The sequence below is a fragment of the Trichechus manatus genome, unplaced genomic scaffold (genome assembly GCF_000243295.1).
Source record: "Trichechus manatus latirostris isolate Lorelei unplaced genomic scaffold, TriManLat1.0 scaffold00161, whole genome shotgun sequence".
NCBI classification, from domain to species: domain Eukaryota; kingdom Metazoa; phylum Chordata; class Mammalia; order Sirenia; family Trichechidae; genus Trichechus; species Trichechus manatus.
In genome coordinates, this window is record NW_004444097.1 from 3,895,044 (window position 1) to 3,917,532 (window position 22,489).

Below are 22,489 nucleotides of genomic sequence, written 5' to 3' on the forward strand. Positions count from 1 at the left end.
ATACATAGGTGCATAATAAGTGAACCAAACTTTACACATACATAGGTGCATAATAAGTGAACCAAACTTTACATATACATAGGTGCATAATAAGTGACGGATTGACCTGCTTTTCCACAGCATTCCTTTAAATCTTTTTTTCTCATTTTTCTCATTTTGTAAAAATATAAAGAACACCACATTTGCCAATTCAACATTTGTCACATGTACAATTCAGTAAAACCAATTACATCAATCACATAAATGTTTTTAAAGAAATGTTTTCTGGCGTCTGAGTGTCCGTCTCTCTCCCATGCCACCAATCTCCTCCAAGACCCCTCTGTCCCCTGAAGAGTCCTGTTAAGCCACAGGCCACCTAGTACCAAATGCTGCCCGGAGTGAGGGAGCTGTCACCAGACGGGGCGCTTCCTCCGTCCAGCCCAGGACACTGGCTCACAGGGCTCTTCCCTCTAGAACTTTCCCCGAATTCCTGGTTCCTCCCTCTCTCAGCCTTTTTTTTTCCTGTTTCTAACAAAAATCGCATTTCTGTTTTTCTTTTTGAACATCCCAAGACCTCCAGGCAAAAATTTTACCTTTTACTTAGGATTTATGTATTTTTCTTAGTGTTTTAACCCTTATTTGGCATCTCTATTCTCCCTATTCTATATGTGGCTCGGAAGTTACTCAGAAAAAAAGAAGGAGAAATGACAAAGAAGGGTAAGGAGAAACAAACAAAACGACAAACAAAAACCTGCCTCTGGAATACGTTATTTATTAGCATTATTACCACGCTTCAGCTCAGAACCACAAAACTCAACAGCAGACAGACATGGTGTGCCCATAGGGCCGCATTAATCCTGTCTCCCAACAGCAACATCGTGAAATGGTTGTACCATATTTGGACTTAGATGTGTTTGGATACTTATATTTGAATGTAAGTATGACTGATGGTCTAGGAATTTACAACCCTTCAAAACACTGAACCAAATCACTTGTCTAATGGAACAGTTCTCCCAATCGGAGGCTGCCTGCTGTCTGGAATACATCTTTGGCTAGGCATGGTGGCGATAGGGAATTCTCCTCTCTCCCTTCCGCCTCTGAGGGGGCTGGATAAATAGACTGAGCGATAACTTCCACAAAAAAATAAAGTCACTTAAGTTGAGAAAGTGGTAAGGTCACAAGAAACTTAAAGCCAGGATATGATACAGAATCTGGCATCCACAATTCAAATTTAACAATATTCCTAAGCCACTTTTATTCTATTCACATAGGGCTATCCCATTTATTTGGAGACCTTGGGTGGTGCAAACAGCATGCTCAGCTGCTAACGGAAAGATTGGGCGTTCGAGTCCAACTAGAGGCACCTCCGAAGAAAGGCCCAGTGATCTACTTCTGAAAAATCAGCCATTGAAAACCCTATGGAGCACAGTTCTACTCTGACACACATGGGGTTGCCTTGTGTATTATTATAAAATAAAAGACTTAAAGCTCTTTGCAACACTAATACTATTGATAATTTCACACTTATTTTTATGTATTAATTATAACTTCTGATTCAAAAAATTTTTTTGAGGTGGATTATACCAAAAGATATCTAAAAATGAATCTAATAATAGAAATTGAAATTAAAATCTGATCTAGAAAGAAGGCAAAACATACCAATTACCTAAACTAATAAGTTAGAGTGGTTGTACATTAAATTTGTCCCAGAGTTTCTTAGCAGCTAAAGGAAAATGAAAAAAATCAGGGTTTTTATCATTCTTAAATTCTGATAAAACAAAATATGCCAGTTTATTAAAAACTCTAATCTTATTCCACCCCACATCTGTCAGTTTGTCATACTGTGGTGGCTTGCATGTTGCTGTGATGCTGGAAGCTATGGCCACCAGTATTTCAAATACCATCAGGGTCACCCATGGTGGATGGGTTTCAGTGGAGCTTCCAGACTAAGACAGACTAAGAAGATCTGGCAATCTACTTCAAAAAATTAGCCAGTAAAAACACTACGGATCACAACACGTGATTTGCTTTGAACACGTCATCAGGAAGGATCAATCCCTATAGGAGAACATCATGTTTGGTCAAGTAGAGGGCCAACAAGGCATGGGGGAATCTACATGAGGAGGATTGGCACAGTAGCCACAATGATGGACTCCAACTGCTGGTGATTGTGAGGATGACAGAGGACAGGGCAATGAACATTTCATTCTGTAGAGTTATTACACACCCCCTACATGGGGTTGCCGTGAGTCAGAGTTGACTCAACGGCAACTAACACCAATAACAATAATCTTATTCCTGGGAGTGGTGACATCTTTATATGTGGAACTGTGGACAAGTTATGAACAATGCCCTTAACATTAATCTAACAGAATATGCAGATACATTATTTATGTAGCATTTTTCATTTTCAGGTCCCAGCAGCAAACTACAGAAAAGCATCTTGAGTGGGGAACGAAACCAAATTTGATCAAGTTAGAATTAAAACCTAAAACATTGCATTATACTTCACAAAGCCCCTCTGCCTCACTGTGGTAGCTAGTCTCCAAAGATGGCCCCTAATAATTCCTCCCTCCCTACATGCACTCACTGCTCCTCACTTCAAGAGGTAACCATTCATTACTCCATGCCCTTGAACCTGGGTGGGGCACATGACTTCCATGGAAGTGACACTGTGCCAATTCTGGACCTAAGTTTGAAGAAGGTCTTGCAGATTCCACTTTTGTGCTCTTGAGATCCTAAGCTGCCATGTAAAAAGTCTGGCTATGCTGCTGGAGAGACCATATGGAGAGGGAGATGATCTGAGACGAAGTGGAGGCAAACCAGCCAACACTGAGAACAGAGATCACAAACAGATGAGCCCAGTCAAGCCATTCCAGCCAGCCTCCAAGCCATTCAAGTGGGGACAAGGCCAGCATGTGGGGTTAAAGCATGTGAACCGTGGGTCAGGAGACTGGTGTTCAAGCTCCAGCCCAGCAGACGCTCACCCTGCACAAGGCCTAATCATTGTACCTGGACTCAGTTTCCCCATCTGAAAAACTGCACTCAGTGGCACCATTCCTGGGGGCAGGCCCCGGCAGGAGACAGCATGGGAGACAGCATTAAAATCTGGAAGGCCCTGAGCACAGCCAGACAAGTGGCTCTTTGTTTCCTTCATTCCCCTCCTCCGTCCGTCCATTTAGATAAACCACACCAAAGGGAAAAGGGCTGCAGGCGCCAGTCCAGGGACACAGCACCAGATACATACGGGAAGAAGTCCTATTGCTCATTCCAGCCCCAACAGCATCATAAGGATCAGAGACAAGATTCCCTGCTGTTCCCCGTCTAAATTCCTGGCCCACAGAATCATGAGAAATAATAAAATTATTCTTGTTTTAAACCACTGAGTTTGGGGTAATCTGTTACTCAACAATAAGATAACCAAAAACACTCACAAATGAAAATAGCTTGTTTCACTGTAGTAAAGAGACTACCGATGATTTTGTTTTTATTTAGTTTCTCATTAACGGTGTTATATTAGCCAATTAAAACCCTTTGGATCACAACAGTCTGATCCACAACCGATCATGAGGACGGCACAGGACTGGGCAGCAATTCATTCCGTTGTGCATGGGGTTGCCATGAGTCAATAACAGCTGACAACAAACAACGTTTTCATGTCTGATAAGCTGTAATACGTATGGAGGTGGATACTGCTGTTTGCCTATCCAGCTTCCACTCTCTCTCCCTATTTCCTCAGAAAACCCCCCGTTTGGTTTAGGAATTCATCTCTCACCAACGCAATCATGTGCCTCAGGGGAAGTTGAAGCCTCCCTCAGCTCCTGGGGTGACTTTGACTGGCCAAAGGGTTATCCAGCCCAGCAGCCTTGCCAGGGATTGGTTCATAATGGGCAAGAGATGAGTCTAGTCTTAAAGCAAAGGAGAGACTTGCCAAAGCCTTCTGGAAAAGTTCTTCCTCAGTCTCCTTCAGCCAGACATGAAGCAGAGAAAGCAGGGAGCCCCAAATGCTAGTGTCAGCCATCGTACGACCATACGACCTAGCAGTCTTTGCTCAAGATCAAGCTCTCTGGGAAGAGCCTGCACTCGGTATCTAAGTGCTGCCTGTACTCACAGAATTCAAGTGCTTGTTGAGGTTTACCACTGTTCATTCAGTTGTCAAGTAGCATGTTACTCTTCTTTAACACAGGTGGTAAGAAATAATCACAGAATATTCCTGAAATACACAATCTTTATTAATATATAACCTTGAAATAGAAAATTTTACTTGTGAGAAAATATAAAATAATTATAAAGAAAATGTCTCAGTTTCACAAAAATACCTAAACCACTGTGCTCTGTTTTCAGGAAGCTTTTCTTCCAAAGTGTCAGAGTTCACGACAATATTTCCAGTAACCCACAGGAACCTTGATGAACAGCCATCGAAACCAGAATCTCAGGGCTGGACATGAACCTGAACAGAGATTATTTAATACAGCCTCCTCATTTTACAGATGAGGGAACTGAGACCCACAGAAATTAACTTACTGGCCTGAGGTCATGCATTTTATTAGCTGCGAAGCCACAATCAGAATTATGATTTTCTTATCCAAACGCAACTTGTCAAAAACTAACTTCATTTTCTCCCTTGCCCCCACTATTTTTCTCTCTCTCCTGTGATTCTCCTAGACTCTCATATGCAATCAGCCCAAAGTGGTTTTCTACATTGCCTTCCAATTCACTCGTTTGCTTCCTCTGACAACCACACCCCTAGATTACTACGACACCCTCCTCCCTCCTGCTCCTGCCACTGCTCGTGGTTCATCTAAACCAGACTGCCTTTCCTCCCACCTGTTCATGGCACCTCCACTTTTCTAGTGTTTAAGACATGAATGAGGGAAGCACCCTAGGTGCCTCCTCCCCTTTGCCTCTCAAACCAACTGATCAGGTACTGCCCACGTTACTTCTCGAACACCACTGAGTGTCTTCCCCCATCTTCAGCCCTCAACTGCCTTTGCTCAGGTCGTCACCACTCTCACTTTGACATCTGTATGAGCTTCCCAAGTCTCCCTGCCTCTGGTCTTCCTAGTCTCTAAACCAGACACCCTTCACACCTCAGCCACAGTGGCAAAATCTAATCATGTTCCCATCTTAGAATCCTTGAACAGTTCCCATCCTCACCATTCACAACAATCAGACAGTAACTTCCTGTTTCTTTGGTCTCTCTCACGTCCCTGACAATGTCACTAGCCATGTACAGCCACACAAGGTTGCATACTGCACAACTCCAGGGGGTACTAGTTTCATAGACTGTACTACGAATGGTGCCCCTTGGAGAACTGCCCAACTGTACTCAACGTCCTTGAGTCCAAACACTTCATATCCCTTCCATGTCTTTTCACTCAAGTTTTTCCTTTATTTCTCTCCTATACTTCCTCCAAACTCCAATTTATATAATTAACCTTACCCAGTCAATCAGTGGAGCCCTGGTGGTGCAGTGGTTAAGAGCTCAGGCAGCTAACCAAAAGGTCAGCAGTTCAAATCCACCAGCTGTTCCTTGACCAAAATTGGTCAGTCAATCAAAAATCATTTATTTAACATTTACTATGTGCTCAGTCCCTAGGGATAAAGTGGTAAATAAAACAAATAAGATCCCTGCTTCCAAGGGGCTCTCAGTCCTAGCAGATAGTCACTTAGCATGTAGAATGGGGGTCGACAAACTTTTTCTGTAAAAGGTCAAATAGTAAATATTTTGACTTTGTGGGCCATATGGTCTCTGTCACAACTATGCCACTCGGCCATTGTAACGTGAAACAGTCATAGATAATACAGAAACGAATGAACATGGCTGTGTTCCAATAAAACTTTATTTACAAAAACAGGCAGCTGGAGGCAGGGCTTCAAACCGCTTCACTCCAGCTCAAACCCCTGCCAAAAATCTGCATTTCTAACAAGTTCCCAGGAAGTTATATATAAGAGTCACCCAGAGATCTTGTTAAAATGTAGATTCAGATTCAGTATATCTGGGGTAGAAATGCAAATTCTCAGCAGGGGTTCGAACCAGAATGAACCAGTCTGAAGCCCTGGCTGGAGGTAGTCTATCAAACCCTGCTGGACTTCCACCATTCAGTCTTTTCTAATTAATGCTATTGCTACGTTGATGTGTCCCTTGGGCTGTAACCACATCCGCCTTCAATAAATGTTAAGTCTTTCCCCACAGGAAAGGTGGGGGAGGACTCTGGGAAAATGAAGGTACCTAGACTATGGAAGGAGGAGACAAACTCAACAACTGTAAGATTATTAGAATGAGAAGCAGTAGAATATTTTACTTAAGAGCCTCAACCATAAAGCCAGATCTCCTAGCTCTACCACGTGCTAGTTTACATCCCTGTGGTAATTACTTAAACTCTCTATCCTCAGTTTCCTCACTGGTTAAATGAGGTAAACAGATACTAGTTTCCCTCATAATGGAGTTATATACGAATTAACATACAGAAAGTGCAATAGCAAATGATATATCAGAACTTGCTATTCTTTATCATTAGTGCTATAACTTAATATAAAATTGGCCCTGAGCTTATAGGCAGCCCAGGTAAAAAAGGAAGCACAATTAAATAACGTATCTTATTGGTAATAGACTTACACCAATTTGTCGGGAAAGATAAACATCTCTTGCACCTCTATTCTGAGAGAAATTTCTCACACGGGACATGAGAGCAAGAGATTCTGAATGACACAATGAGCAGCGTGTTCAGCTCAGAGCCTCAAGCAATACAGAAGGAGGGTGACGGTGATGGTCCCCTGTAGTTGTTGTTGTCAGGTGCCGTGGATTTGGTTCCGACTCATAGTAACCCCATGTGACAGATTAGAACTGCCCCATAGGGTTTTTTAGGCTGTAATCTTTACGGAAGCAAATTGCCAAGTCTTTCTCCTGCTGAGCCACTGGGTGGGTCTGAACTGCCAACCTTTTGGTTAGCCAAGCACTTAACCACTGTACCACCAGGGCTCCTTAAAAGTTCAAGGAATAATATTAAAATACATGTGCCATCCAGGGTCCTCCAGCCCTGACATTCTGTGATTCTGTGTTTTATTACTGACTTTGCAGAAATATTACAGAAAGTTTATCACTAAATATCACTATCTGATTAACTATACCCAGGATTTGTGCCCTAGCACAAAGAAATATTAAGAATTTTTTAAGTGGAATTTTTATGATGTCTTAGAGTCCTGCATTTTTGTCCAATGGAATGAAAAACCAAAACCATACTTAAAGTTAATGAAGAAATTTTAATGTTAAGAATTTGTCTTTAGATCTTAGCCTCTGTGTACCGCAGCTCTCAGCTGTAAAATGAGGCTAATGAAAAGACCCACCTTCTAGAAATGTTGCATAGGTTAAATGAGTTAACTAAATATAAACTTTAATGTAAAACACAACAGTGCCTGGCACACACACGTTAGCTAAACGTTAGCTACAACTCCTATTATTGTTATTATTACTTGTTTTCACTTAATACTAGACCCCCATATCTACTAAATGTTAAGACCCTCCAGGCTATGGGCTATAACATCTCTGGCATCCCACAGAACCAAGTTCAGGGTGGCATTCAATCAAGGCTTACTGAATAAATGGACACTTTGAAACCCCATCTCATAATAAGTTGGTGATAAAACCCTTACGATGGGATTCTTGCCTTTGATGATTTTATAATCTAATGGGCAATCAAGTTTAACAATCTTGCAACACTAAACTCTCCTGTGCCTAGTATGTAACTCAAAAATAACCAGTTGCCTTTGAGTTGATCCCAACTCATGGTGACCCCATGTATGTCAGAGTAGAACTGTGCTCCACAGGGTTTTCATCAATGGCTGATTTTTCAGAAGTAGACCACCAGGCCTTTCCTCTGAGGCACCTCTGGGTGGACTCAAACCTTCAACCTTTCGGTTAGCAGCTTAACCATCTGCACTACCCAGAGTCTATGGCATATAACTCAGGCCTGATGTATTATTGATTTCAGCTTTCTCACAGGATTTAATGCAAAAATTAGTAAGTTGCTTGAAAAGGCCCATTTGCTGGCTTAGTTTCCAGAAACAAAGAAAGCGTTAATATACATTATTTCTCTTTCAAGAAAACACTTTTAACACCTTATTTTCACACTGAAAATGAAAACTAAAATCCCTAAGTTCTTAGGCTAGTTGTTTGGCTTACTATAAAAAATTAAATAAATAAATAATGCGTGAATACATTAATAATTTATTTAGTATTTTGCTTGATTAGAATCATTGGCATAATACTAACATCTTTTTAAGTATTTGCTATACAAGGCAACAAAGAAGCATTTCAATATTCTTTAAAATTCCAAATAAGCTTGGAGGGATATCAATACTTCCATTTTCATCAGACTTCACCTCATTTCACTATAGGTCTGACATATGTTTTAATTAATTTGTAACACCAACAACTTACACATTTCTTGGGAAACAACTCCTATATCCTAAATGTTACAAAATGCATCACCTAAAAAATATTTTGTCTCTACCTTTTCTGTTTTAAATGTGGAATTGCTGAAATCTTCTATTCAAGAATATAGGTTTTGTTTTTTTTTTTAAAAAAAAAAAAAAGGTGTCCCAATATATTAGCTTAACCTTTTGAATAAGGCAAAGATAAACCATACCACTAGAAAAATCTTTTCCCCATATTTAATTATTAGCCCAGCTGACTTCCGATGAAGTCTTAAAGTCCCCTTTGTAAAGTAAATGGACTTTATAAAGCCTACAAAACTTTGTCTGTGTTCCCTGTTAAAGTTCTGTATTTTAATAACAGCCTTCTGTGTAATTAACCCCTCAGAGTTTGCCATCACATAATCTACTCTGTGTACGAACTGTTCCATGTGTATTTTTATGGTAACAAGACCTCTGGAAAAAATAAACAAATAAACAAAGACCAAAAGCAATCACGCACAAGGGGACAAATTGTATGAAATACAGCGAGTCTCATGTATCTATAAACCAGGCAACCAGGACAGCAGTTCTCAATCCATCTTACCAGAGATTTGGGAAAATGGGTTTCACTGTAAAGAAAATTTTCCCTTTGACAGGAAACTGTAATATTTCCTTATTTGGGAGCTAAAGCAATAAGGCAATCATAAATAAATGATGCATAACCAGCGCTGTTCAAGTATTTTTTTTAAGGTTGGACTGTTTCCCATACTTTTTGTCTAATCCCAGAAGTTCAAAAATGAGCTGAGAAAAAGTCTTGTGAACTGAAATTCAAACAAAGCAAGGATTTTATTTTGTCTCAAAGTCATTTCATACACGTTAAGCAGTGTCCAGGCAAAGGAAAACTACCATATATTTATTATTTGAAAGTATTTTAAGAGAAACTTTCAAAATTTTCATTTTAAAATAGAGCAAAATCCAACTTCTGCAGAGTGAATGGGGGACCACACTCGCTCCATAAAAAAGGATTTCCTGTAATAACAGAAACTGGCGATTTACTCTAAGAAAACACAGCGAAATCTGGGAAGAGACTTGAAGATGCTTAAATTTCCACTGTGGAACAACTTCTGCTATCCAGTGGGGAGACAGGAAAAAAAAAAAAAAAAAAACACTTGCCATAGGATGAGAGGAAAGGAAGACAAGCTGGGACTATACACCTAGAGAGGGGAAACTAGCAGGTTCCTAGTCTGTGAAGAGAGGGACCTGGCAGGAAAGGAATGTACAGTCCAAGAACACCCAAGCAAACGTCACAGTCACCTGCGGCATCAGAGAAAGACAAGAAGGCGGTGTTTGTGGGGAGACTAGATCAGAGCACAGCAGACACTGACGGCTCTGACGCACCTTTTAACTAGAGGAAACATTAGTGAGGTGCTGAAAGTTGCTGCCACCAACCGGGCGTCAGGCAAACTTTGGGGTCACAAATCACTTTCACTTCATAAACTGTGCATTTCTATCAAAACGGTAAACAGGTTTTACTGTACTCGAAGAGGCTGGTTTTGAAGCTGGTAGTATTTTAACTAGCAAAAACAGACATTTCAAGCAATAACTGGAAAAATGTAATGCATAACTGCTTTTCCTGATGATTTATACAGCAGGGCAAGGTTAAAAGACTTATTCATATGAGACTGTCACGGCAATAAGCAGAGAAAATAAACTTCAAATGCTATTCAAATTTAACATCAGAAGTTGTGTTTGTTTAAAATCTATGGAAAAACCTTTGATTCAATAATTTCCATTTTTATTAATTTATACCACATATAAACTTGCACATGTATATACACAGATATGTAGAGGAATGTCTGTAATAGCAAAAGATTAAATATAATTTTAATATCTATCATTAAGGAAGCACATCATGGGATTCTATACACCAAGAAATGCATGAGGTATATCCATATGGGTTGATATATGGTCCACTAAAGACATATAAAACTAAGTAAGGTTCAGAACATTATGTACAGTACATTCCATACATTTTACATGTAATACATTATATACAGTATCATTATTAAAAGGGATACAGACACACACAGAATATTTCTGGAAAAATACATAGACTGGTTTCGGAGATGTAGAGACTGGGTGGGTGGGAAATATTTTTAATTGTGTATCCTCTGAAATGATTAAAATTATATATATAAAGATGAGAGTTAAGAAAATTCTAATTAGTATTCTATTAATACCACATTTTTAAGAAGCCCAGTGTATAGTCTGCAGTAGGGTAAAGTCAGTGTTAAGGAACCCAGGTGGCACAACAGTTAAGCACACAGCTACTAAACAAAAGGTTGGCAGTTTGAGCCCACGGAGCAAGGCCTGGCGAACTGCTCCTGTAAAGATTACAGCCTAGGAAACCTACGGGGCAGTTCTAGTTTGTCACATGGGGTCACTATGAGTCAAAATTGATTCAATGGCCCCTAACAACTGGTCTGTGTTAGTGATCAAATACTAAGACAGATCTCTCTCTATAATTATAAAAAATGTAAAACCCAACAGGAATAAATGCTAACGTGAGTAGACGTGTGGACATCCTGTTAAGCAATGAGGTAAAGCTTAGTTTCTGTTTTCACATGGGGTCTGTGTCTTACCAGGAAACAGGCTGGTTGGTGATAGCACATAAAGATGAGACAAACGTCTGGCCAGGCCTACTACCTCCCCACAGATACTCATCCACAGAATTAAGCCCCTCATTTCCTCTGTCACTATAGGAGCCATACCTTCAAGCACAGATAGTAAGATAATATTGTAAAAAAACCAAACCCGTTGCCACGGAGTCGATTCCAACTCATAGCGACCCTATAGGACAGAGAACAGAGTAGAATTGCCCCATAGGGTTTCCGAGGAAAGACTGGTGGATTCAAACTGCCGACCTTGTCGTTAGCAGCCGTAGCTCTTAACCACTGCACCACTAGGGCTCCGTTAAAGGTGAAGCTAGTCAAGCATGGTTATGGGTAGGAGACAATGCTAAACCGTTTAACAATAATCCACAACCACTGGACCAACTATCAGAAATATATTTTTGAAGGAAAGATGCTGAACTGAATCAGGTCATTTTGAGAATGTATGAAAATCAGAGCTTCAGTTCATTTATTATATTTGCCATGCCTGGACAGGCCTACCATGATAAGCAAATTTCCTTTCCAAAATTGTCAGAATCCTGGATTGATTTTCAACAAAGGCCAAGATGGAACCAAATTAATCAAAACGACTTCCTGGGGTCAGAAATCATGCATATTTTACTTGAGCCTAAGCACCTTGGCTCTGACAATCATCTTGTCCCTAGTCCAGACTTTTGATGTTGTTAGTTGCCATGGAGTTGATTCTGACTCACAGAGACCCTACGTGTACAGAAGAGAATTGCTGCATAGGGTTTTCAAGGCTGTGACCTTTTGGAACCAGATCACCCAGCCAGTCTTCCAAGGCAGCTCTGGGTGAGTTTGAACCATCAACCTTTGGGCTAGGAGTCCCTAACTGTTTGTACCACCCGGGGATCCTACTCCTGACTAGGACTCAAAAAAGTTGGTCAGTTGAGTTTACTGCACTTTTTTCCCCAGCACCTGGGCCACCAAAAAAATAAATAAATAAACCCACTGCCATCGAGTCGATTCCGACTCGCAGCAACCCCATGAGGTTTCCAAGGCTGTAAATCTTTCTGGAAGCACACTGGCACACTTTTCTCCCCTGGAGCGGCTAGTGGGTTCGAACCGCTGATCTTTTGCTTAGCAGCCAAGCGCTTTAACCACTGCACCACCAGGGCTCCTACCTGTGCCACAGAAACACAAATATCACTACATATAGGCCATTAAAACAGCAAAAAGAACACATGAAATGCTAAGCCCCACATCGGGTGGACGCTGTCACTTGGTCACCGAGGCCCATACAACCAAGCTACAGAAGCACTCAGGAAACGCGCAACAGGTAGATCACAAGAACTTAATAGAAACCCGCTGTATATTTATTGTCTGGGTCCATTTAACAGGCTCCTCCTAGGTGATAAAAAGGGTCATTTACAGTCCATTCTGTTGCTCCTGTTGAGGCTTGAATTTAATCTCAGACAGATTTCTCTTTCATTCTGAAAAAGTATGTTCCCATCCTCTCCCAATTCAGGGAACTGACAACCCTTATAGGTCAACCTGCCTGATTTAAATCTTTCCCTCAGAGACATTTTCTGTAAAAGGGGCACGAAAGGCCAATGGAATGGTCAACTGCATGTACATAACACATACACCACTGGTTAAAGCCACCAGCTTAACGTCAGCCCCAGCAGGCGTATTGCAACCGTGAAATGAAAGCACCATACAACCAAAAAACATGAAGATATTTGAAAGGCAGTATTGCCCAGAAAATTCAGTCCTTGATTTTAATAAACACACCTTAGAGTAGGATCAGCCATTAGCTGTGTGTCTTGTCTGACCATCTATCCTTAGGATCCCTTCCTCTCCTAGCTCCCTCACAAACAGGGTGCATCATCTGCAAAGATGCCCACAAGGGAAGTACTTTCCCCCCAAACATAACCGGAATTGGTGGGAAGAGAAGGGAATGGACTTCTCTATTCTCAGTCACAGCTCCTCCCCTTCTTCCTCAAAGAACCCTTCTCGCCCCCCAACATTTGCCCCAGGTTCCTTTTAACAATGACCTCTCCTCTAGAGCAGAAATCCTTAAGGAGCAACAACTAGGTGAGCACTGGGTAACTCCTGCACCTCTGTTCCAGGCCCCCAGGAGGTCTTGCCAAGAATCCATCTACCTTTGGGAATTGACCCTTTCATTTCCTCTGGATCATGGTACTCGGGAGAAGGAAGAGAGGAGACCCACACCAAAGGAGCTGACCCATTCCATTACCCTTTAAGCGCGTCATGTCCTCCGCCGCCTCTTCTCTTGGCCCGGCTGGCTCTGGTTTCCTTCACGTTCCCAGCCTCCAAATTCGCGTCCGCCGCATGGCTCGTGTAGGACGCTAAGAGTACGGTAAATCCCAGGGCGATCTCCAGCAGCCCCCCTCGCCGCATGGTGCCGAGCGGCCCCGGGCTCAGTCCGCAGCCGGCGCTGCGCCCTTAGCGCACCGCGCAGCCGGGGTCCCGCTCTCCCGCCGTCCGTTCCCCGGGCCGGGCTCCTCCCGCCTTCTCCAGGCGCTGCCTCCCACTTCAGGCGGCCCCTGCCAGCTGTAACACAGAGACAAATTCCCGAAACGGGAGAGACATTAAGGACATGAGGATGTTGAAGCCTCGCAGTCCCCATTCCCAAACCCAACCCGCGCGCTGCCTGCGCGTTAATTTGGGTAGTGAAGACCGTTTGGTCCACAGCTGGCTGAAAAACGCAGGCCCCCGGCGGCGCAGCTCCTGCCGACCCCCCGGCCTCCCGGGCGCCGCCCGAAGAGCTTGGAGCAAAGTACCCATATCCCGAGCGATTCTAAGCCCCGGGATGAGCTCGCTGGATTTGTTTTTTAATGGCACGAATTGCGCGCTACGCGCGCTCTGAACGCCCCAGATCCCCAGCCTGTCCTCTCGGCCAACCCGCCAGGCTGGAAACCCGCCGCGCCGTCCCCGGCCGGCTTCGGGTGCTGCCACCGCCCCCCGAGCATCTGACGCGGAGCCCGGCACCGGGAGCCCCGGGCCAGGAAGCTGTCAGGCAGGGGAGGGCCAGCGCCAGCTGCGGGCGTTCCGGGACGGCCCCTCACCCCAGTCCCTGCCCTCGACGCAAACGCAAAAGCCTCCGTGGCTGGAGCTCCAACCCCGGTGGCCGCCCGGACCCCAGTCGGGACCCCAGCTGCACCCACTGGAGAGGTGGCGTCTCTGGTTCTCGAGGAGGCGGCGGCAGCTGCTTCCCGGTGCTGGCCGAGGTAGCCGCTGCTATGCTCCACCCGCAGCTGTCCCAGCTGTGGCCGCCTGTCTGCCTGTGGCACCCACAGTCTCTGCGGTGGCTCCCGCGGCCCCCTCCTCTCCCCACCTCTTCAAGTATCGTCCGCGCAGCTGTTTCTCGCGAGAGAAATACTTTTTGAAAAAAAAAAAAAAAAAAAAAAAAATAACGAAAAAGAAATGACACCCCCTCCATCCCCCTCATTACCACCCCACCCGCCGGCCCCATCCATCCTCCCTTTCCACTCCCCTTTGCCAGCCACCGCCTCGGCGCTGGGGCCTCCCTCGCTCACTGGATTAGAAAAGTGAGAGGAGGCAGAGGTGATCCCGTCCTGCCCAGCCCGGACTTGGGGTGAGCGGTTTAGCCCGCTCTGCGGCTGGGAGGTCTAGAGCTGAGATTAGCCTCTCGGGTGATCTGGGCAGCCCGGCCAGCGCGGGAAGCGGTGCCACCTGCACCAAGAACGCGCGCTGGAGGCGGCGGCCCTGGAGGTCCCGGCGCGGGAGGAGACCGGTCCTCCCTGCCCACGCCTCCCCGGCGCCTCCTCCTCGCGCCTCTCCCGCTCGGCACCGAGCCGCGGCCGGAGGCCGGGAGGCAGGGGCAGACGGTATCGCCGTCGGGGGCCCGCGGCGTCTGACCTGCAGGACGGCCTGGGAAAGTGTTCAAGGCGCAGCTCTTCCAAGGCTCACTTCTAGCCACCCAGACTTAATGCAGGATGCTCTGAGCCTGAATCAGATTCCAACTCAGGGGCCTGTTGTGTGAATGTTTCATTTGGGGCGGCAGCCGTGAAAGGATGGATGTTCTTGCCCAGGCCTCCCCTAAAATTGAGGTTCCTTTGAACGCCCCCACTTGGCCTCCCCAAATACACACACACACAGCTGCTTCTCCAGGACACGTAAGGCACAGTGAATTAGTGACTTTGAGGATGTAGTATTTATGACATCTTTATCTGGCTAAAGCTTGGTGTTGCCTGCACACTATTACAGCTTAGGAGGGCAGGAAATAGCACCCTGGGCCCTAGCTGCTGGAACTGGAGACCCCCCCCAGAAACTCCATGTGTGGCAGCCACCAGCTATCAAGCCAGAAACAAGCGCTCAGAAGAAACAGGGATCCTAGGAAGGCATCCTGTTCAAGGAGGTTTCCTTATTTGCAATACTTGTGTCCAGATAAGAGGTTATAGGGACTACGGCAAGTTGTTCAACTTCTGTTGAATCTGTCCAGTTGCAAAATGGGGATAAAAATGTGCACACACAGAATTGTAAGGGTGATGATGAAATTGCTGAACTGTTATGATAGGTGAACTTGAAGTGGAAAACAGTGCAGTTATGGAAAACGCTAGCAGATTTAAAGTCACAGTCCTATAAGTTTGTGGTCTAGTTTAAGGTCTCACCTACAAAAAAATCTCTTAGCAGACTCATGAATTGGAGCCTTGGTTACACACACCAGTTGACTGAAGAACACCATTCATTCAATATGTATTAACTGAGCCCTGACTATGTACCAAGGAGCCTCAGTGGTGCAACGGTTAAGCACTTGCCTGCTAACCAAAAAGTGCCAGAGAAAGATGTGGCAGTCGGCTTCCATAAGGTTACAGCCTTCGAAACCAACCCTACGGGGCAGTTCTGCTGTGTCCTACAGGGTCACTGTGAGTCAGGATCAACTCAATGGTAATGGATGGGGTTGGGGAACTGTGTACCACTTGGTGCATGGTTGAACCAGGCTTATCGGTAAGCAAGGCAAAAACGTTTCTCCCATCATGTAGCAGTCTACAAGGAAAGGCAGACTTGAAACAAATTATTGCCCAAGTGTTAAGTGTGAGAAAGAAGAAGCCCTAGGTGATTACTTGAAAGGGGGCCTTGACCTAGGTTGGGGTTGGTCAAGGAAAGCTTTCCTGAGGAAGTGACATTTAACCTAAGTCCAAACGCATGACTAGACTTTACTTAGGTAGTGGTTCTCAATCTTGGCTACACAGTAGCATGATCTGGGGAGCTTAAAAAAGATTCTGACTCCAGGACCCAGCCCCCAGATGTTCTGATTTAAATGATATAGAGTGGAGCCCTGACATGGGTAAAGATCCCCCAGGTAGGAGGGAGGGAGATACGTTAAAAAGCTCCCCACTGAGGTAGAAGCAGGGAGATATGTTAAAAAGCTCCCCACTGAGGTAGAAGCAAGAGAGCTGTTGAGTTAGGAAAAGGATCTGAGTAGAGGGATCATTTGTCAGGAAGAAGCAAGGTTATTGGAGGTCTGGGAAAGCAAGGTCCTGCCCACCAATTCTTTGGGCTTTTCTGCACTCACAGGGGAGCCTGGGAGTGCTGCCTGCTTTCTGGCACTCCAGCAGTGCATATGACGCTCTGGATCCTTCCCTCTTAGAATTCTCCTCAGGAACATGTTGAACACAGCAACCCAACACAGGGCTTTTATAAGGCTTTTGTCCAAGAAGCAAGGAGCAAACCCTGGTGCCCTGCAAGTCCCCCATTCCAGCATATCTGGACGTTTCTGTTACCCCTAACTCAACCCTCACCTGCCTTCCAGGGTTTCAGCTCCAAGGGAAGGATTTAGATTGAACGCTTGCCATCTAGCCTTTGCCTTATTTCTTCTCTCTTTTACTTGACCCCTCCCTCCAGTAGAGGAAAGACTTTCTACTTCCTCTATGTGCTAAATGAGAGCTATAGGCTATATACGCTCTTCTTTGGGCAATTAAGTCCAAAAGAAGGGGAGAGAAACCTAATGACTGAGAGGGAAAATGCGTTTTTAAATATGTAATAAATATCTCCATTATCTAGGCAATCAACATGACTTAGATCAGCATGCTGTTGTTAGCTGCCATTGAGTCAGCTCCAACTCATGGCAACCTTATGTATGACAGAACAAAACATTGTCTGGTCCTGCGCCATCTTCATGATCTTTGATATATTTGAGCCCTTTACAGTGGCTATAGGGTCGCAGTGAGTCAGAGTCGACTCAACAGCAGTGGTTTTTTTGTTGTTGTTGTTTTATAGTGGCTGTTGTGTCAATCCATCTTATTTTCCTCGTTTTCACTGACCCTCTGCTTTACCAAAGATGATGCTCTTTTCTAGCGATTGGTCTTTCCTGATAACATGTCCACAGTAAGCAAAACGAAGTCTTACCATCCTTGCTTCTAAGGAGCATTCTGGTTGTATTTCTTCTGTGATTGATTTGTTCATTCTTCTAGTATATTCAATATTCTTCTCCAATACAACAATTCAAATGCATCAATTTTTCCTCTGCCCTCTTTGTTCATCGTCCAGCTTTCGAATGCATGTGAGGCAATTGAAAACACCATGGCTTAGGTTAGGTGCACATAGTCATCAAAGTTACATCTTTGCTTTTAAGATTTTAGGGAGGTCTTTTGCAGTGGATTTGCCCAATGCAATAAGCCGTTTGATTTCTTGACTGTTGCTTCCATGGACATTGATTGTTGATCCAAGTAGAATGAAATTGTTGACAACTTCAATTTTTTCTCCATGTTATCGTGATGTTGCTTATTGGTCCAGTTGTGAGAATTTTCATTTTCTTTACATTCAGGTGTAACCCATACTGAAAGCTGTAGTCTTTGACCATCAGTAAATGTTTCAAGTCATCTTCATTTTTGACAAACAAGGTGTATCATCTGCATATTGCAGGTTGTTAATGAGCCCTTCCTCCAATCCTGATGCCACGTTCTTCCTCATATAGTCCAGCTTCTCAGATTATTTTTTCAGTAAACAGATTGAATAAGTACGGTGAAAGGATACAGCCCTGCTGCCCATCTTTTCCAATTTTGAACCAGGCAGTATCCCCTTGTTTTGCTCAAACGACTCCCTCTTGATATATGTATGGATTCCACATGAGCTCAAGTAAGTATTCTGCAGATCTCATTCTTCGTAACATTATCCATAATTTGTTATCACCTACATGTCTAATGCCTTTGTATAGTCAATAAAACACAGGTAAACATATTTCTGGTATTCTCTGCTTTCAGTCAAGATCCATCTGACATCAGTAATGATTTCTCTCATTCCGCATCCTCTTCTGAATCCAGCTTGAACTTCTGGCAGTTCCCTGTACATATATGATTACAGTCGTTTTTTAATTATCTTCAGCAAAATTTTACTAGCATGCTAGTCAGTGACAAAATTCAGTAACAAATAATGAAAACCTGTGTCTTTGTATAAGATTTTCTTGATACCAGGTGGCACAGGACCTACTGCTCTTTAGACTCATCACGGTTCATAAAAACTGCAGAATATGTCCATAGGTTAAAATTCTCTTGTCCTTCCTCTTCACTTCAAAGAATTCTATCTACCCTAAGAGAACCTGCTCAAATTCCTCCTTGTTCATAAGGTGTTTTAGTTCACACCAGTCTCTCTTCTTCAGACCTCATTGCACTTATTAACTGAATCATTCATTTAATAATCAACCAATTTTAATACATAATTATAGCATGCCTACTAGGTGTCAAGCACTATATTAGGCACCAAAAATTGGGATATTTATTATATTGCTATAGTGAGCTATATATTTCTCCTATAATTATTGTGTTTATTCTTCCTGGCTAGATTATAAATCCTTAAGGACAAATTTGCATTCCTTATTCAGGGAAACTTGCATAGTGTCCTGAAAACCTGAAGATAAATAGCTTGTTGGTTGTTTGATCAATTGCAATCTTCTGGCATTTTAGCTTCAAGACCACTGTCATCACTTTATATTTCCTGAATTCAGGCAATCCTCAGGTTACAAACGACTTCTGTTTTTAAGTCTTTGAGTCAAATTTGTACATAAGTCTTAGGTAAAGTTCGTGTCTGACATCAGGGCAAACATTAGTCAAATGTTTGTTTTAGTATATAGTGTAAATTTCTACGTATAAAAAACATTAAAGAAACACTTCCAGATACACTAAAGCATCTTTAATATAATAATACAGTAATAATAATAATAATGTTTTAATGTGTGCTGCAAAGTAGCACCCATTTGTTATTACGAACCACTGTAGGTACCTCGAACGTTTAATAGAATAGGCTTTACGGGGGTTGGTTCGTAACTATGGGTGGTACACAAGTCATCAATTCATAACCCGAGGACTGCCTGTGTATATCTGTATCAGCTAGGGTTCTCTCTCTGCAAACAAGAAAACTTACTCTGGACAATTTAAGAAACAAGGTAAGTATTATCATATTATAAGACAACTCAATGAATGTGACTTTGGAGGGTAAAAATGGGAAGTAGACCAGTTCTGGGGAAGAAGCAGCAGAAACAAATGGTTTCTCATGCCATTTGAATGAATCATTTCCAACCATTTGAGTTCTTCTGCCATCTCCCTCTAGGTTCACATTCCAAGACTATGGTCATACCGACCTAGCTAGCTTAGGGAATCTGCTTGCAGTCCTGGCCATGGGATGGTGGAGCATCCTGATAGATGGTCCCAACAAGAACGCATACCATGGGAATGGGATTACTCCATAAAAGATGACCAAAACACTATTACCAAAAATTGGGGTCATAAATACTTTTCAAGAGTAAATACATATGCAAAAAAAATCCAGATGTCCAGTACACCATCTAAAGAACTTTTCAAGATGTTTAGAGCTTACTGAGAGAAAGCATTTCCAAAATCATAAGAAGCATACTCTAAAATAAGCGTCTCGGTTGCATTGTAAATGAAAGCATGACTTCATGAGATGAGTTAACTAGACTCTCATCCAGCTCTGATCCCCTCCATTGGTAGTGGCAAATAGAGTGTTCCTGATACAACCAGCTATATCATCAAAAACTTAACCTTAGTGAATGTTGTAGAATTTTTGAGTTACAAAAACATGATGCATATATGACAACTGTCAGAAACCCCACCTACCTCTATCAGAAAACCAATAGTTTCACCTACATAATCTCATTTAATCCTCACCACAAGCTCTATAGTAAATTGAAAACCATGGCCACGATAGGTGTCATCTTTTTCCATCAAGTAGTGGAGTCTGTTTCCTGACCCTCTGAATAAGAGCTGGCCTTTAGATTCCTTTCACAATAGAATATGGTGGACGTGATTTTGTATGACTTCCAAGTCTAGGCCTTATGAAGCCTTGCATCTTCCTCCTTCACTCCCTTGGAATGCTGCCCTGAGACAGCCTTGAAGAAGCCCAGGATGAAAGACTACGTGGAGAGAGAGTTCCAGCTAAGTGCATCCTCTGGTCAAACTACCAACTAAATGCAGCCATATGTGGGAGCCCAGGCAAGATCAGCAGAACTGCCCAGTCAAAACACAAAACAAATATATGCTGAAATTCACAAAACCAGTGCTAGAAACAGGGCTAGGATTCAAAACTATGCCTTTGACAACTAGTCAAGAGTACCTTTCATTTCATCATAAGTACCTCATTTGTGGCTGCAAAATCTCAATCAAGGTCTAAGGCTCATGTAGACTAGAGCCATTCCCATGTCTGTAACACTTCTCTGTGTCTTCTGGGCAGCAAAGATTCCATCCCTTGAGCTTCGTTGCTATAAATCTACCTTGCATCCTATGGGAGGGCTCCATTTTTTCCATGCAGTGGTCACCAAGCATCTCCCAGGAAACGAAGAGATCATAAGAGCTTCTGGAGTCAACTTCCTGCCTTTCCACTTTATTCTAGTTCCCAGTCATATCCCCATCACCTATAACAAACAATTCCTTGCACACAATAGGTGCTCAATAAATATTTGTTGAATGAATGAACGAATAAACTTGCTTTCAAGATAGTGATGTGATGGCAACCTTAAGATCTCACCCTATTCTTCCTTATCACTCTGTGTCTTAGTCTTCTAGTGCTGCTGTAACATAAATGCCACAAGTGGGTGGCTTTAAAGAACATACATTTTTCTCACCGTTCTGGAGACTAAAAGTCCAAGTCAGGGTGTCAGCCATGTCAATTCCTTCCTTACAATTAGTCTCAGGAGAATGACTTGTAGGCAATCCTCACACCATGTCTGTCTTTCCCCTATGTGTGCCTATCTCTGTGTCTAATCTGCTCTTTTTATAACTCAGAGAGATTAAATTTAGAACCCACCCACTCTGGTATGATCTAATTAACATAATAAAGGAAACCATATTACCAAACAGAATCACATCCACACGTACAGGGTTAGGATTCCAATACATATTTAAAACCAAACCCATTGCCACTGAGTCGATTCCAACTCACAGCGACCCTTTAGGACAGAGTAGAACTGCCCCATACAGTTTCCAAGGAGCGCCTGGTGGATTGGAACTGCCAACCTTTTGGTTAGCAGTTGAACTCTTAGCCACATTTGGAGGGACACAATTTATTCCATAACACTCCAAGCGTTAAGGAAAGGCATTCCAGCCTTTGATGGAGCTCTAAGTCACACTGCCTTTCTGTGCCTCAGTTTTCCTATCACTCCCTTTGTGAGGTGATATGAATGAATGGGTCTTGGCTTTGAAAAAGAACTAAAGGTAGAATTAAATTCTCTGATAGCTAGTGGAGTACCTCTGTGTATGTCCTACTTGTATCTTTATTGTTTAGTTTATTCATTTATTTTATCAATTTTTCTTGAAAGCCAGGAACTATATACCAGACACTGGGCCAGAAGCTGAGCCTTCAGCCATGAAGAGATGCCATCTCTGCCTGCAGGGATCACAAGGTCTAGAGAGTGGAAGAGAGCCTTACAGTGATAACTGCCATTTACTGAGCATTTAGGGCCCTGGGTGGTGCAAATGTTTAAGCACTTGACTATTAGCCAAAAGGTTGGTGGTTCAAACCCACCCTGAGGCACCTTGGGAGACAGGCCTGGTGATCTGCTTCCAAAAAGTCACAGCCTTGAAACCCCTATGGAGCAGTTCTACTCTGCAAGCATGGAGTCACCATGAGTAGCAGTCACCATGGAGTCAACTAACAACAACATGGAGTATTTGCTTGGTGTCGGCACTGTGTTAAGTGGGAGGTTGGTAATGTTCTTCCCTGTCTACAGTTTCAAAGAGGTTAAGTTTAAGGAATAGCAGTTTAGAGTGACATAAATAGATATTTGTTTTAGGGAAAATTTATGTGTTTGTATATGTTATCTTGGGACCTTAAGTAATCCTCACTTCAATGCAAAATTCTGGTTTTGTGAGGGAAAAGATGAAAAAGAGAAAAAAGCAGGGAAAAATTTACACATGCTAGAAAAAAACCAAAACAAAACCCATTTCCCCTCAAGTCAATTCCAA

General features: G+C 43.1%; 1 protein-coding gene across 1 annotated transcript in view; it reads right to left on the reverse strand.

The window, feature by feature from the left end:
- FBN1 (fibrillin 1) overlaps positions 1–14,338 on the reverse strand; it is a 275,284-nt gene extending 260,946 nt beyond the window's left edge. Inside the window, exons 1-2 of the mRNA XM_004386296.2 lie at positions 14,219–14,338; positions 13,288–13,604 (exon numbers count right to left, since the gene is read on the reverse strand). Of these exons, the coding sequence (XP_004386353.1) occupies positions 13,288–13,451 (164 nt within the window). The 5' untranslated portion in view covers positions 13,452–13,604; positions 14,219–14,338. The remainder of the gene's footprint in view (positions 1–13,287; positions 13,605–14,218) is intronic.
- Positions 14,339–22,489: the final 8,151 nt, after the last annotated feature.